Here is a 16,751-nt window from a genome sequence, read left to right on the forward strand (position 1 = left end):
TCCTTTTCACTCATGTGGGCAAGCCAGCGGTCTCTGTCCCTCAAGATGCCTTTGCTACTGTTCAAAGACTTGTGAGGAGAAACTGAAACTTCAGTATTTGCAAGCTGTTTTGTGGCTATGAGGGTAGCTGATTTTTGTCTGTTTTACACTCTATGAGGAGAAACCCTGATCTAAGTTTTCTAACAGTTTGGACATCACCAACAAGTCCATTAATTCCTTTTGATGTGGCAAACGGATTTAGCTTTAGTGGTTCACCATCAGTCGAAGATACAACCAAGAATCTACTCCATGTCTCTGGATATCTGTTTGTGATATTTTCCTCATCAGAGGACAAACACTCATCTAGTGCTCGATTATGTTTTTTGGGTTGAGCCATGGTTAATAATAGAAAGTTCACGATCGTTAATCGATCTACCAGATTGGCCCATGAGCCACCGCCTTCTGGGCATAAGACTCTAGGCAAAGTTAATAACATCACTTTTCAAATTTACAAGTGTTATATGAGTGAAAAACCAAGACCAAAATTGAAACAATATAAAATCAAGTCTGTCCATAATCCACGCACAGGGCTTGGCATGACCAGCCGATTGGTCGAACCGGGCCCATTCGACGACCTGTCTAGGCGAAGTCAGGGCCAAAGTAGTGTATTGAGCAACCACCAGGATCCCCTCCTCCGCCGACACGGGGCCGCAACCCACGGCAAACGGTTTGGTGGACCAATATCCCCCCGGGTCCGGTTACCCACCGCGAGGAGGTGGCTTGCCACGGGTGCCTGCAAGACCATGGAACGCATGATAAATAATCGACTTGTTTGGTACGTGGAAACTAATAACCTTATCACAGATATACAATGTGGTTTCCGGAAAAAACAGAAGTACAGTCGATCACTTAGTGTGTTTGGAATCATTTGTGAAAAACGCGCTGATTAATAAGCAACATGCTGTGTCTATCCTTTTTGATCTAGAAAAAGCATATGACACAACCTGGAAATATGGTATTTTAAGAGACCTACATGACTTCGGCTTGCGAGGTCGTTTACCTCAATTTATAGCCAAGTCCGCGTGGGTTCTACCCTGTCTGATCACAACAATCAGGATCAGGGTGTTCCACAAGGCAGTATTTTGTCTGCTACACTTTTTAGCATCAAGATCAACAGTTTCCCAAAAGTTTTAAACGATTTAATAGATGGGTCTTTATTTGTGGATGATTCTATTTCTTGGCGTGGTGAAAATCTGCACACTATTTAACGGCAAATACAGTTATGTTTAAAACAAAATAGATAAATAGTGTCTTGAAAACGGCTTCAAATTTTCAAAATCAAAAACCAATTGTATACACTTCTGTCGTAAATATAAACGTAATAAAGACCCAGAACTATTTCTAAGTGGCACCCCTATCAAAGGCTAAGTTCTTGGGACTCCTTTTTGATTCACATTTGACCTTTCTGACCCATATTAAATGCCTAAAACCCACATGCTAGATCGTTTCTAATTCAAAATGGGGAGGGGATCAGACTACCCTCCTTCACCAATATAGATCACTCGTCCGCTCAAAACTTGATTATGGCTCCATTGTGTATGTCGTATATGGTGGAGCCTGCAAAAGCAACCTGAAACTATTAGATTCTGTCCATCACCAAGGTCTAAGACTTTGTCTCGGTTCTTTCAGAACTTCACCTATTGACAGTGTGGAGACTGATGAACCATCTCTTGAGCAGCGCATGTTAAGTTAGCTTTTAAGTACATTTCTAAGTTATACTCAAATGAATCTAATCCTGCCTATAACTGTGTTTTCAATCCCCTTTACGAGGATTTATACAATAAAAAATCTTCTCTTGTCCCTCCTCTAGGACATAGAATTAAACCCTTTCTTTCTTCAGCCGGCATTGAGCTGGAAAACATAGCTCCCTCTTGTCTTCTTTCTTCTCCTCCTTGGCAGTTGGTCAATAGTTCTATTTTCACAGCTGAAGCTAACGCCGTATTAACAGCTCTTAAATATATTCAAAGACACCCTAAACGTAAACAATATATAATCTATTCAGATTCTCTTTCTTGACTTCAGGCGATTAAAGAATTATCATGTAAACATCTACTTTTAATTGAAAGTATTGAATTGTATAATAATCTTGCTACCGGCCAATACCACATCGTCTTCTGTTAGTTACCTAGCCACGTAGGCATTTCTGGTAACACAATGGCCGATCTTCCTGCCAAGGCAGCACTCAACAAATCTGTGACACTACTTCTAATTCCTTACAGTGATTACAAAGCCACCATTAGATCTTATATCCGTGATCTGATGCAAAAAAAGTGTGACACCCAAGTGGGTATCAATAAATTACATGAGATGAAACCTTACATTGCTTATACCCAATTGGGTGTTGTCAGTACAGATTGGAAGAGGTTTTTTTACGACGATGTCGTATTGGCCACACTAGATATACTCATGCGTGAGGATCCTCCATTTTGCGTCCATTTTTGGTTGAATTTTGAATAGTATGTTTATGTACATAGATGTATTTTAATGATTGGTAGTTTGAATTAGTAACTTGAATTGTTGGTGGCTGTACCCTCAAAGGGGGTTGAAGTATTGTAAAATTATTGTCCTCCTGAGAGGGTACGTAAGTCCACAAACATTCACAGTAAATTTAAGTCTACCAGGTTTTTAATCGTAGTATTCACGTTCTTTTAATTTTGGCTAACTTTTCGTACAATCACCAGCAGCTGAAGGGATGGTGTAAATCCAACTAGGGTCCGTGTAGGTAGCAAAGGTGCTGTAAATCCCCATGGTCCCTAGTGTGGTGATCTACATTCTGTTGTTGGCGATCTATAATCTGTTTTTATATAGTATTGTCTAAATAGTGCTATTAGTTTTAACTTTCCATTCTAGTTTTAATTAAAATAGTGATATTCTAGTTGTTTTACTGTCCTTCCTTGGTAGATTTTTCCACATGCATATATTTCATTTAAATGTTCTCGTCACGATATGGCTGAGATATTGCCGATGTGTCGTAAAATATTAACTCACTCTCTCACTCACTCACTCACTCCAATGCTGTACGGAGGGCTAGGCCCATGGATGAAATTCTATCCTTCAAAGAGGCAAGTCTAGATAAGAGGACATTTCTGCCTTGTGAAATACCATTCCCCTCCCTCTCCCCACCCGTTATCTTTTCTCATACGCTTCTCTTGCCATAGTTGTCCGAAAATTTACTAGGGTTATGATATGATGAAGGTTGATAGATGGATATATTATCACTAACACTGAAATATCGATATTTATTAGGGAAATAATCTATCTACGGTAAAGACATTTCACTGCTCACACTATTATAACAGGCACCCGTGGCGAGCCACCTCCTCGTGGTGGGTGCTGGGTAACGCCAAGAGCTCGCCAACACCCCCGTAGTGGACCCGGGGGGATATTTGGTCCACCAACCCGTTTGCCGTGGGTTGCGGCCCTGTGTCGGCGGAGGAGGGGATCCTGGTGGTTTAGGGCAATAGGGGCCTGCAATCGTGCTCCTGTTGCTCAATACACCACTTTGGCCCTGACTTCGCCTAGACGGGTGGTCGAATGGGCCCGGTTCGACCAATCGGCTGGTCATGCCAAGCCCTGTGAATGGAGTATTGTTATATTTTTCAATGCACACATATCATTTAGAATTGTTATAACTTTGGACTTGGCTATATTATCTAAAACATTTTTGATTTTGACATATGTTGTTCTGAAATTTGCCTAGAGTCCTATGCCAGAAGGCGGTGGCTCATGGGCCAATCTGGTGGAACTATTAATCTTTTAATTTTTCTGCTGGAGTATATCATCCGGGTATCCTTGGTGCTGCAAGTTGGAGACCCACTTGTGTTTAGCATCGTCTTCATGATACTCCGTGGTGGGTGGGGAGCTCGGATGATGAATCTTAAAACACTAAACATGGATTACGAAACTCCCCTAAAGAAAACAAAACGTCCTCTCGACACTGATCCTGATCACGATGACCACAGACAGCCTAAATCAATTGACTACTGGCCACGTTTTTTAGTAATGGAGACTAAAGATAACACACGATTGAAGTTAAATCCTTTTGCAGTGCAAAAAGGCATACAAGGCATAGCTGGTGATGTGAAAAACATTAGACTTTTACGTTCAGGGTCATTGCTCATTGAGTGCTGCAAAAGGCAACAAGCAACTAATTTGATGTCAACTGAAACGTTCGTCGGCATTCCGGTATCAGTCTCTCCTCACAGAACACTTAACACCAGCAAAGGAGTTGTTAGAGACAGAGATCGATTGTTCGCTGACATGCCCGAACTTGATATTGTTTCGAAAATGAAAGACCAAGGAGTCATTTACGTCAAGCGTTTTGCAACACGCAAAAACCACGAAACCGTTCTGACGAACACTTACCTGTTCACATTTTCTTCTCCCAATGCTCCCAGATCAATAAAGGCAGGATATTGTAACATGACCGTTGACACCTACATACCAAATCCTTTGAGGTGTTTCAAATGCCAGAAATTTGGTCATGGTGTTAGTACTTGTACATTGTCCGTTGTATGTGCTCACTGTGGTGAGAAGACACATACAACAGAAGATTGCGAGAGTACTTTTAAGAAATGTACCAACTGCTCGGGTGCTCACTCATCTTTTTCCAAAGATTGTCCAGTTTGGAAACAGCATATGGAGATCAACAAGATCAAATTTACTCAAAACATTAGTTTCTCTGATGCAAAAAAGATTGTCTTAGGTTCTGAGATTACGGAAACGTATGCTTCCATTGCAAAAACACCGTCTGATAAAACCCCTACAGTAACCACGTCATCTGCAAGTTGTCAAACGAACTTGACTTGGCTTAAAACCGAATCTCCTATGATGTTATCGCCTGTAATATCTACACAAACTGTGGAACCACTTCCTGACAAGCCCCAAACCCAATCAGAACCTTCTTCTGCTTGTGATACATCTTCTCAGGCATCTCAAATGACTCAGTCTAACAGGAACTTTCAACCAGTTGTCAAAAGCAAAACCAAACCGAAACCAGATTCTTTCACAAAGCAAAGTGGCAGGGCCCCAAAGGGGTCAGATGATAAGATCAGATTATTTAACAGATACGGATCGCTTGAGGACATGGAAGTGTCTGAAAACGTCCATTCTAGGGCACATAGCTTGTCGCTCTCGAAAAAGGGCGTAGCTCCCCTATTAATCCACCTAAAAGATAGGTCCATCTCAGCATATCGTGCAATGGAACTGTAGAGGACTAGGAACAAATTTTAATGAAATACAGTTGTTAATCCAGGATTTAGCACCATCAGCGTTCTGTCTGCAAGAGACATATCTGAAACAGACAGATAACTTTAGTTTACGTCAGTTTGAAGCGTATCATTATTTTTCCCCTCCAGGTGATAGGGCCACTGGAGGTTCCACTATCCTCATACGACGGGATGTTATTCACAGCCCTGTTACACTTAAAACTAATCTACAAGCTGTTGCTGTGCGACTGACTCTGGGAGTAGCATTTACACTATGCTCTCTGTATATTCCGCCTTCTTCAACACTACAACAGACTGATCTTCAATCACTATATGATCAACTCCCGAAGCCATGTATTATTATGGGTGACCTAAACGGTCACAACCCATTATGGGGCAGTACTAACACTAATGCTAAGGGCAAACTACTTGAAGATTTCGTTTCAAATAATGATCTGTGCATATTTAATGATGATTCAAGCACCTATCTGCACCCTGCAACTGGCACTTATTCTTCTCTAGATTTTTCTCTTGCAGATTCTAACCTCCTCAATGAATTTGATTGGTCTGTTCATAATGACCTTTGTGGAAGTGACCACTTCCCAACTATCCTCTCACAAATTACTCCATCTGATTCGCCATCGTTTACAAGATGGAACTTTTCGAAGGCTAACTGGTCTTTATATCAAACTATGTGTGAATCAAAACTGCGACCTGAGTGTTTCACTAATATCAGTGATCCCATTGAAACTTTTTCTGACATTTTAAATAGAATAGCTGATGAGTGTATACCAAAGTCCTCTACGACTCCACATGTACGAAAACCATGGTTCAATACAAATTGTAGACAGGCCAGAAAAGCGAGGAAAAAGGCAGAACATTATTTTCGCCGTCATCCAACTGTCCATAACTTAAATAAATTCAAAATACTGAATGCAAAGGCGCGTCGTACGTTTAAACAAAACAAACGACAATCTTGGAGAAATTATGTCTCCAAACTTAATTCACGCACGCCGATGTCCAAGGTCTGGAACATGGTTCAAAGAATTAAAGGCAAAGGTTCCAAATCTGCCGTACACCATCTCAAAGATGGTGATAATTTAATTACTAATAAGTCTAAAATTGCAAATAAAATCGGCGAAACTCTTGCCAAAAATTCTTCATCAACAAATTATGTTCCTGAGTTTCAGAGATATCAGAAACAACAGGAAAAGACAAAACTTAATTTTGAATCAAATAACGGTGAAGATTACAATGAAGTGTTTTCATTACATGAGCTACAAACTGCCCTTGAGCAAGCTCATGACACTGCTACCGGTGATGATAATATCCATTACCAGCTTCTGAAACACTTACCTGAACCATGCTTGATGACACTTTTAGATATATTTGATAAAGTATGGACGTCTTGGGAATTTCCTCCATCATGGCGTAATGCTGTTGTAATCCCAATACCAAAGCCTGGCAGGGATCATAGAGATCCGTCTAACTACAGACCAATATCTCTTACAAGCTGTGTCTGTAAAACCATGGAACGTATGTTGAATAATAGATTAACTTGGTATCTTGAAACCAATAACCTAATAACCAATATTCAGTGTGGTTTCAGGAAAAATGGTAGTACCATTGACCATTTGGTACGTTTAGAATCCTTCGTTAAAAATGCTATAGTAAATAAACAACATGCCGTATCAATTTTCTTTGATCTTGAGAAAGCTTTTGATACAACCTGGAAGCATGGCATTTTGAAAGATTTGCATGATTTTGGTCTGAGGGGCCGTTTGCCTCTTGTTATATCAGAATTTTTAAAAGACAGACAATTTCAAGTTCGAGTGGGTTCAACCCTGTCTGATCATTATAATCAGGATCAAGGTGTCCCGCAAGGCAGTATTTTGTCTGTCACAGTTTTTAGCATCAAAATCAATAGTTTATCCAAGGTTTTAAATGATTCCATTGATGGATCATTATTTGTGGATGATTTTAATATTTCCTGTCGTGGTAAAAATATGCATACAATTGAACGGCAACTGCAGCTATGTTTAAACAAAATAAATAAATGGTGTCTTGAAAACGGCTTTAAATTTTCTAAATCCAAGACGAATTGTATACATTTTTGTAGACAATATAAGCCTCATAAGGACCCAGAATTATCTTTAAATGTCACCCCTATCAAAGTTGTAAAGGAGGCCAAGTTCTTGGGTTTAATTTTCGACTCTCATTTAACATTCTTACCACACATTAAATCCCTTAAAGCTAAATGCCTGAAGGCACTAGATTTGCTAAAAGTTGTTTCAAATTCAAAGTGGGGAGGGAATCAAGCTACCCTCCTTCACTTATACAGATCATTAGTACGATCTAAACTTGATTATGGCTCCATCGTATATGGTGGAGCATGTGAAAGCAACCTGAAACTTCTTGATTCTATCCACCACCAAGGTCTCAGACTTTGTCTTGGGTCCTTCAGAACCTCACCTTTTGACAGTCTCTATGTTGAGACTGATGAACCTTCTCTTACACAACGCCGTATAAAATTGTCTTTACAATATATCACAAAACTATGCTCTAACAAATCCAACCCTGCCTATAACTGTGTCTTCAATCCTCTTTATGAGGATTTGTATAGCAAAAAGACTTCACTTGTTCCACCTCTTGGGCTCAGAATAAAGCCGTTTATTGCTGCTGCTGGTATTGAGCTGGACAACGTAGCTCCTTTCCGTCTTCTTTCCTCTCCCCCTTGGCAGTTGGTCAGGCCACAGGTTGACCTAACTTTAACATCATTTAAAAAATCAGAAACGAATGAATTACAATATAAACAAGAATATAATCAATTAAAACATAAATATAACAATTACAAATCCTTATTTACAGATGGGTCCAAGGACGGTGGCGCAGTTGCTTGTGCCACTGTCATTGGATTCAGAACAATATCTTCTAGATTACCAGATTGCAGCTCTATTTTTACAGCTGAAGCTAACGCCATATTAACAGCTCTTAAATATATTCAAAGACACCCGAAACGTAAACAGTATATAATGTATTCCGACTCTCTTTCTTGCCTTCAGGCTATTAAAAATATTTCTTGTAAACATCCACTTTTAATTGAAATTATTGAATTGTATAATAATCTTGCTACTGGCCAATACGACATCGTCTTCTGTTGATTACCCAGCCATGTAGGCATTTCTGGGAATGTGATGGCCGATCTTGCTGCCAAGGCAGCACTCAACAAATCTGTGACACCACTTCTTATTCCATACTCAGATTATAAAGCCACAATAAGATCTTTTATCCGTGAACTGATGCAGAAGAAGTGGGATACCCAGGTAGGTATTAATAAATTACATGCAATAAAACCTTATATCGGTTATAGTTACTTGGGTTGTCAGTCCAGATTTGAGGAGGTCATTATGCGACGATGTCGCATTGGCCATACGAGGTATACTCACGAATATCTATTAAAAGGTGAAGATCCTCCGTTTTGTATCCCTTGTGATGAAAGAATCACAGTCAAGCATGTCCTGCTTGACTGTATTGAATATTCCATCACAAGGGATAAATTTTTTAACTCACGAACCTTAAAAGATCTTTTTAATAATGTTAGCTCTCATTTAATTATTGCATTTTTAAAAGATTTAGATTTGCTAAATGAATTGTAAATAGATAAATATTTTATTCTGGGAAGTTTGAATTAGTAACTTAGAGTGTTAGTGGCTGTATCCTCGAGGGGGGTTAAAGCACTGTAAAATTGTTGTCCTCCTAAAGAGGGTACGTAAGTCCCAAAACATTTAAAGTACATCAAAATATTCCACTGTTTCTAATCGTAGAATACGTGTCCTTTTAATTTATGGCTAGATTTTCTGAATTGCTAACGGCTGAAGGGATGATGTAAATCCAGCTAGGGTCCATGCAGGAAGCAAATGTACTGTAAGTCCCCATGGTCCCTAGCATGGTGATCTACCTTCTGTCGTTGGTGATATATAGCCCGTGTTTTATATTGTGTTGTCCTAATAGTGATCTTAGTTTTAACTTTCCAGACTAGTTTTAAATTGTAACTGTGATATTCTAGTTGTTTTACTGTCATTTGCTGACAGGTTTATTTATGAAATATATATCATCCATTTCAGTGTTGAATGTTCTCGTCACGATATGGCTGAAATATTGCCGATGTGACGTTAAATATTAACTCACTCACTCACTCATAGCTGATGAGTGTATACCAAAGTCCTCTGTAGTTCCACACATAAGAAAACCATGGTTCAACGATGAGTGCAAACAAGCTAGGAAGGCAAGGAAAAAGGCAGAACATTATTTCCGTCGCCATTCCATGGTGCATAATTTAAACAAATTTAAAATTTTAAATGCTAAAGCACGGCGTACTTTCAAACAAAACAAACGCCAATCTTGGCAAAATTATGTATCCAAAATAAATTCTCGGACACCCATGTCCAAGGTATGGAACATGGTCCAGAAAATCAAAGGTAAAGGTACTAAATCTACTGTCCATCATCTTAAACATGGAGATCAATTACTTACTGATAAATCAGATATTGCTAATAAACTGGGTGAAACCCTTTCTAAACACTCTTCCTCTTCAAATTATGTACCAAAATTTCAGCAATATCAAAAACAAGAAGAAAAGAAAACTATTAATTTCAATTCTGATAATGGGGAAGATTATAATGATACGTTTTCTATTCATGAACTCCATACTGCTCTTGATCAAGCTCATGACACTGCTACTGGAGCTGATAACATACATTATCAACTCCTGAAGCACTTACCGGAATCCTGCCTTGAAACTCTTCTCAATATTTTTGATGATATTTGGACATCGGGTAACTTTCCTCCTTCATGGCGTGACGCCATAGTAGTACCAATACCTAAACCTGGACGTGATCATACGGATCCGTCCAATTATCGACCTATTTCACTAACTAGCTGTGTTTGCAAGACCATGGAACGCATGATAAATAATCGACTTGTTTGGTACTTGGAAACAAATAATCTTATCACAGATATACAATGTGGTTTCCGTAAAAACAGAAGTACTGTCGATCACTTAGTGCGACTGGAATCATTTGTGAAAAACGCACTCATTAATAAACAACATGCTGTGTCTATCTTTTTTGATCTTGAGAAGGCATATGACACAACCTGGAAATATGGCATACTGAGAGATTTACGTGATTTCGGTTTGCGAGGTCGTTTGCCTGAATTCATAAATAACAGGCAATTTCAAGTCCGCGTGGGTTCTACCCTGTCTGATCATTATAATCAGGATCAGGGTGTTCCACAAGGCAGTATTTTGTCAGTCACTCTTTTTAGCGTCAAGATCAACAGTTTATCTAAAGTTTTAAACGATTTAATCGATGGATATTTATTTGTGGATGATTTTAATATTTCTTGCCGCGGTAAGAATATGCATACTATTGAACGGCAACTGCAGCTGTGTTTAAACAAAATTGATAAATGGTGTCTTGAAAACGATTTTAAATTTTCTAAATCAAAAACCAATTGTATACACTTCTGTCGTAAATACAAACCCCATAAAGAACCAGAGTTATTTCTCAGTGGTACTCCCATCAAAGTCGTCAAGGAGGCCAAGTTCTTGGGACTTATTTTTGACTCACATTTGACCTTTTTGCCACATATTAAATCCCTTAAAGCCAAATGCCTGAAGGCACTCGATTTATTAAAGGTTGTTTCAAATTCAAAATGGGGAGGGGATCAATCTACCCTTCTTCACTTATATAGATCACTGATCCGATCTAAACTTGATTACGGCTCCATCGTATATGGTGGCGCTTGTCAAAGCAACCTAAAACTACTTGATCCTGTTCACCACCAAGGCCTAAGACTTTGTCTTGGTTCTTTTAGAACCTCTCCTATCGACAGTCTATACGTCGAAGCTGATGAGCCTTCTCTCAACTTACGTCGTATCAAACTATCTTTACAATACATTACAAAATTAGCTTCTAATGAGTCTAACCCCGCATTTAATTGTGTTTTTAATCCTCTCTATGAGGATTTGTACAACAAAAAGTCTTCCCTTGTTCCGCCTCTTGGGCTCAGAATTAAGCCATTTCTTGCTGCTTCCAGCATTGAGCTGAACCATATAGCTCCTTCCCGTCTTCTTTCTTCTCCTCCTTGGCAGTTGGTTAGGCCACATGTTGACCTAACATTAACATCACTTAAAAAATCAGAAACGAATGAATTACAGTATAAACAAGAATATAATCAATTGAAACATAAATATAGCAATTATAAATCCTTATTTACAGATGGGTCCAAGGACGGTGGCGCAGTTGCTTGTGCCACTGTCACTGGATCCAGAACAATATCTTCTAGGTTACCAGATAATAGTTCTATTTTTACAGCTGAAGCTAACTCCATATTAACAGCTCTTAAATATATTCAAAGACACCCTAAACGTAAACAATATATAATCTATTCTGATTCTCTTTCTTGCCTTCAAGCTATTAAAAATGTATCATGTAAACATCCACTTTTAATTGAAATAATTGAATTGTATAATAATCTTGCTACTGGCCAGTACGACATCGTCTTCTGTTGGTTACCAAGCCACGTAGGCATTTCTGGTAACGCAATGGCTGATCTTGCTGCCAAGGCAGCTCTCAACTAATCTATGACACCACTTCTTATTCCTTACAGTGATTACAAAGCCACCATTAGATCTTATATCCGTGGTCTGATGCAGAAGAAGTGGGACACCCAAGTAGGTATCAATAAATTACATGAAATAAAACCTTATATTGGTTACACCTACTTGGGTTGTCAGTCCAGATTTGAAGAGGTTATTTTAAGACGATGTCGTATTGGCCATACTAGATATACCCATTCATACCTTTTAAAAGGTGAGGATCCTCCATTTTGTATCCCTTGTGATGAGAGAGTTACAGTCAAGCATATCCTGCTTGACTGTGTTGAATTCTCCATCACAAGGGATAAGTATTTTACAGTTAAAACAATTAAGGATCTTTTTACCAGCGTTAGGTCTCATTTAATTATGGAGTTTTTAAAAGAAATTGATTTTTTGGTTGAATTTTGAAATTATGTTGTGTAAATAGATGTATTTAATTATTGGAAGTTTGGATTTGTAACTTGAATTGTTGGTGGCTGTACCCTCAAAGGGGGTTGAAGTATTGTAAAATTATTGTCCTCCTGAGAGGGTACGTAAGTCCAAAAACATTCACAGTAAATTTAAACTTTCCACTGTTCTTAGTCGTAGTATATCTGTATTACTTACATCTCATTTTCATGTACGAAGCATCCCTAAATCAAGGAAAGAGTGCTCGCAAAATCTTGTGTACCCATGTCAGCGAGGTCGCTATTTTGAAAGAAATCGGCCCTCGATAGTGATGTCACACGTTAACATCGTTGCACATGTTAGGCAATTTCTTGGTGGTGAAGTTCGTTGAACAAGAGTAAACACAGTGGGCATATCATTCTGACTGCACTTTCAGCATTGTTATTTAATTTTTTCGTTCAGATACCTTTTCATGAAACTAATTTCAGTATCTTCATATATCCTTGTTCATCATCATATCATGTGGATGTGGGGTATGCGTTTTCATTCATTGAAAGCTTTTGATTGTTTGAATATTTACACGGGAAATTGACTCAGTTAGTGTACTATAGGATCTATCACAGTTTAAGCCTCTACACATGTGCATGTGCTTTAGTTCCTGTGATGTACAATATTCAATATGCTGGGACAAAAATGGTAGTTTCATATGAACAGTCTAATAAACAGCGATTTAATTCAAACTTATAAGTAAAACTGATAATACTAATGAAAATGATTCGTACATTTTCTGTGTAATTTTATAGCCGTGCGCAGACAACAGAAGAAACCCCTCGGCATTCAGGGTGTTAAAAATGTAACGGCATGTTCTAATCTTGTGCTTTTGAATAATATAAGGTCTTAAAGATAAACTGTTCTTTTTTTCAGATGCACGCTGCCGCTTGGGAAGATGAGGAAGTGCAAGTCTAGAATGAAACGTTATACTGGAATAAATGGTTCAGTGTAAACAAAAGAAGCATTTCTGTTATTTGTTACCAGGGCTCACTTGACCTTTTTTTTCAGAATTCGTAATTTAATTCTAACAAAAAAAAACAACAACGGAAACTCTGACTTTTAGCCCTGGATATTGTTATGATCATGGTGACAACAACAAGTATTTTATCCTCAGACTACTGTACGTTCTGAGTACGTATATACCCCAAAAACTATAAATAACGTTGTTACAACGTTATGTTTATGACGTCACGAGGACGTTATTTCTGGGTCGTATGAACGTAGAAAATAACGTTGTGATAACGTTATGTTTATGACGTCGCGGGAACGTTATTTCTGGGTCGTATGAACGTAGAAAATAACGTTGTGAGGACGTGTTTTCGACGCCACAAAAAAGACGTAAGTGGGACGTTATATGCTGACGTTCTGGGGACGTAAACGTAACGTTGAGACAACGTCCTCAAAACGTACTTTTGTTACCTGGGAATATTGCTGTGTACTTTTAAAAAGGCACATCTAGCGATCATTCATGACACGTGTACCATGTCTGATGAAGCTGGACTATACGATTTGGGAGATCTGATCCGGACAAGATAACACCCTCATAGTCACAGTCTGCGCCATGTTTCCACGGAAACCACAAAGAAAAAAATCTGTGTCTAACCCCAAAGTACACATCTTGTGATCATACTTGGCATGTGTACACAGTTTGGTTAAGTTATCACAAATGGTTTAGGAGTTATGCTTCGGACAATGTATTGCAGGCACACAGAGAGATGGATGGAAGTCGTGCCTATAACCCCAGCAACATAATTATGGTATTGGGATGTATAGCATGTTAGTCAAACACCATTGCTGGATAGAAATTAGTTCATGCACCACGGATTGGTGAGAAAAATCACCCTTGTCCCTATCCAATGCAGGTTTATACCTTTGATATGGATGACATTTTTCGTTTAAGCCAATTGCTAACGTTCGTGATCACGGTTAAGATGTCAGTTGATGGTATGGTGAGGATTCTTAACTATGTGTTCAGAAAAAATGGTTTTAAATCTGAGTCCGTTTAACAGTAGTTCTGCAAGTCTCACCAATGTAAGTGTCACCACAGTTGGATTCCTATTTGTACACACATCCTGTTGGGTTGGCAGTGATATTGCAGCTGCCTTTGCCACTTGCCTTTTGAAAGTTTTTTAAGGCCCTACCGGATGGAGATATTGCATAAGTTGATGATTGGATCTCGATTGGTGTTGATGTTGGTTTTTAATAGTTGTCTCGGCTAGCTGGTTGTTAAAGTTATGAATGGAGATGTAGAGGAAGGGGAGCTGGTGTTGCGTTTCAGTTTTTGTTATAAACTGAATCAATACGTTGATGTTGCTTGTTGAGATGGTTGAGCAGGAGAGAAGGGTCGCCATTTTTTCTTCAGGATTGTGAAAGTCTCATCCACTTTTCTGAAACAGCATATTCGTCAGACTGGCGATGTCGATAAGGCTGCTTGTTGAAAGGTCATCATGAAGATTTCGGTCATGCGGGTTGAAAGTTTCGTGTGCACAGTACTGCTGAGGCGTCTTCATGTGGCATGTTGTAAACAAACCAAAAACATTGTGACTAGCGAAGGTGCCATTGGTGTGGATATGATTGAATTTGACTCGAACCTTTTTTAAGATGAAATTCTGTGGGTGAGTGAGTGAGTTTTACGCCACACTCAGCAATATTCAAGGCTATATGGCGGTGGTATGTAAATAATCGAGTCTGGACCAGATAATTCGGTGATCTACAGCATGAGAATGCTCAGTTGGAAACAGGTGACATGTGTCAACCAAATCAGCCGGCCTGACCATCCGATCCCATTAGTCATTTCTTCAGGCATATCAAGTGTCATGTATTAGTGTAATACCGGTTTACGTCATACTGACTAACTATAAAGAGGGCATCGACATCGAGGCACCCTTTTACTGCAAGTCAACCCAAATCAAACAACATTGAGCATGAGACAAATTGCTAAAACGCCGACCAGGTCAATAACAAAATAACCTTGCCAAACTTGATGCAAGTTTATTTACAACAACACCCCTCACAATACATTACGCCTTTTTACTATCGCATTTAAAGTACGAATACCGTTCCATAACAATCACTTGGAGAATTCATGTTTGCAAATATCTATTGGTGCAGGTGTGGCTGGAAGCATGTCTGCAGGTGTTTTATTCACTAGGACCTGGCTTTGGATTGATTGGTACCGCAGCGAGCTACAAAAAGTTCCACGAACCATGTCTCAGGTGAACAGCAATCATACTCGATTAGAGAAAATTTGGCAAATGTATTATGATTTAACTTACATACAAAATGATAATACTTTTCTCAGAGACTATTATATGCATGTCATCTCTACAAAGAACGCATTTGACATACTGATAAACGTTTCTTTGCTTTAATGCAAATGGAAGCGGACACATTCATCGCATGGCTTTCATATCCATCAGTTTGTTTGTGAGAGGGACATGCAAGAAGTCGGCACAACCGGGTTTTCGTATTGAGGGGATAAATTCACAAACACCTCTCTTGGAATATAAGAAACTGAACTAAACGACTCTAGTCCATGCTAACTAATCAAGATCAAATGTTCATATAAGTTTGAATATACGAAGGTGAGAACTTTCATATTTACAGAGATTGCCTCATAATAACATTAGTCTCAGAAGGAACCAGTATATTCTCTGGCTTGGTGACCTATGCTACCCTCGGGGTTATGTCAGAGAAGATGAATGTTCCCATTGAAACCGTTGTATCAAGTGGTAGGTATTCTCTTTGTCGTAAGTACACTAACATACACATATACAAAACATGTATAAAAAACTAGACACGTTGTTAATCGTAGCATACATATGATATAGATTTCCAAAACTGATAACGGCTTATGTACACAAATGTACTTAAGCTTCCATGGTCCTTAGTATGGCGATCTACCATCACTTGTTGACAATATAAAGCATGTTTTTACCTCGTCTTGCATTCTATGACTTTATATTTTATTACTAATTTTGAATTCGAATCTATAATAATCATGACAAAGTGTTTTATCGCATTCACTGAGAGGAATTTACTACTTACCATCAGTTGCTAAGTATGCAAATAATCGTTCTCGTTACGATATGGCTGAAATATTGCCGATGTGAGGATACATTTTAGTTCACTTACTCAGTCACTGTAAAGCGTATTTATTGAGATTTGAGTTTTCGTTTACCCCACTTTCAGCAATGTTCCAGCTATATGGCTGTGGTCTATAAATAATCTGGACCAGACACTCCAGTGATCAACAGCATGAGCATGAACATTTTTGAGCGGATGACATGTGTCAACCAAGTCATTGAATCTGACAACACAATCACATTAGTCGCCTCCTAGGACAAGCATAGTCGCCTTTTGTGGCAAGAACTGGTTGCTGAATATCTACCCGGGTGGTTGTCAGA

At 38.8% G+C, this 16,751-nt stretch overlaps 1 protein-coding gene across 1 annotated transcript in view; it reads left to right on the forward strand.

Moving 5' to 3' along the window:
* Positions 1 to 16,751, forward strand: part of LOC137256483 (sodium-dependent proline transporter-like) — a 66,012-nt gene that overhangs the window by 23,386 nt on the left and 25,875 nt on the right. The window contains exons 6-7 of the mRNA XM_067794320.1: positions 15,457 to 15,560; positions 15,952 to 16,076. Coding sequence (XP_067650421.1) covers positions 15,457 to 15,560; positions 15,952 to 16,076 — 229 coding nt within the window. The remainder of the gene's footprint in view (positions 1 to 15,456; positions 15,561 to 15,951; positions 16,077 to 16,751) is intronic.

This window comes from Haliotis asinina, chromosome 11, assembly GCF_037392515.1.
Source record: "Haliotis asinina isolate JCU_RB_2024 chromosome 11, JCU_Hal_asi_v2, whole genome shotgun sequence".
Taxonomy (NCBI): domain Eukaryota; kingdom Metazoa; phylum Mollusca; class Gastropoda; order Lepetellida; family Haliotidae; genus Haliotis; species Haliotis asinina.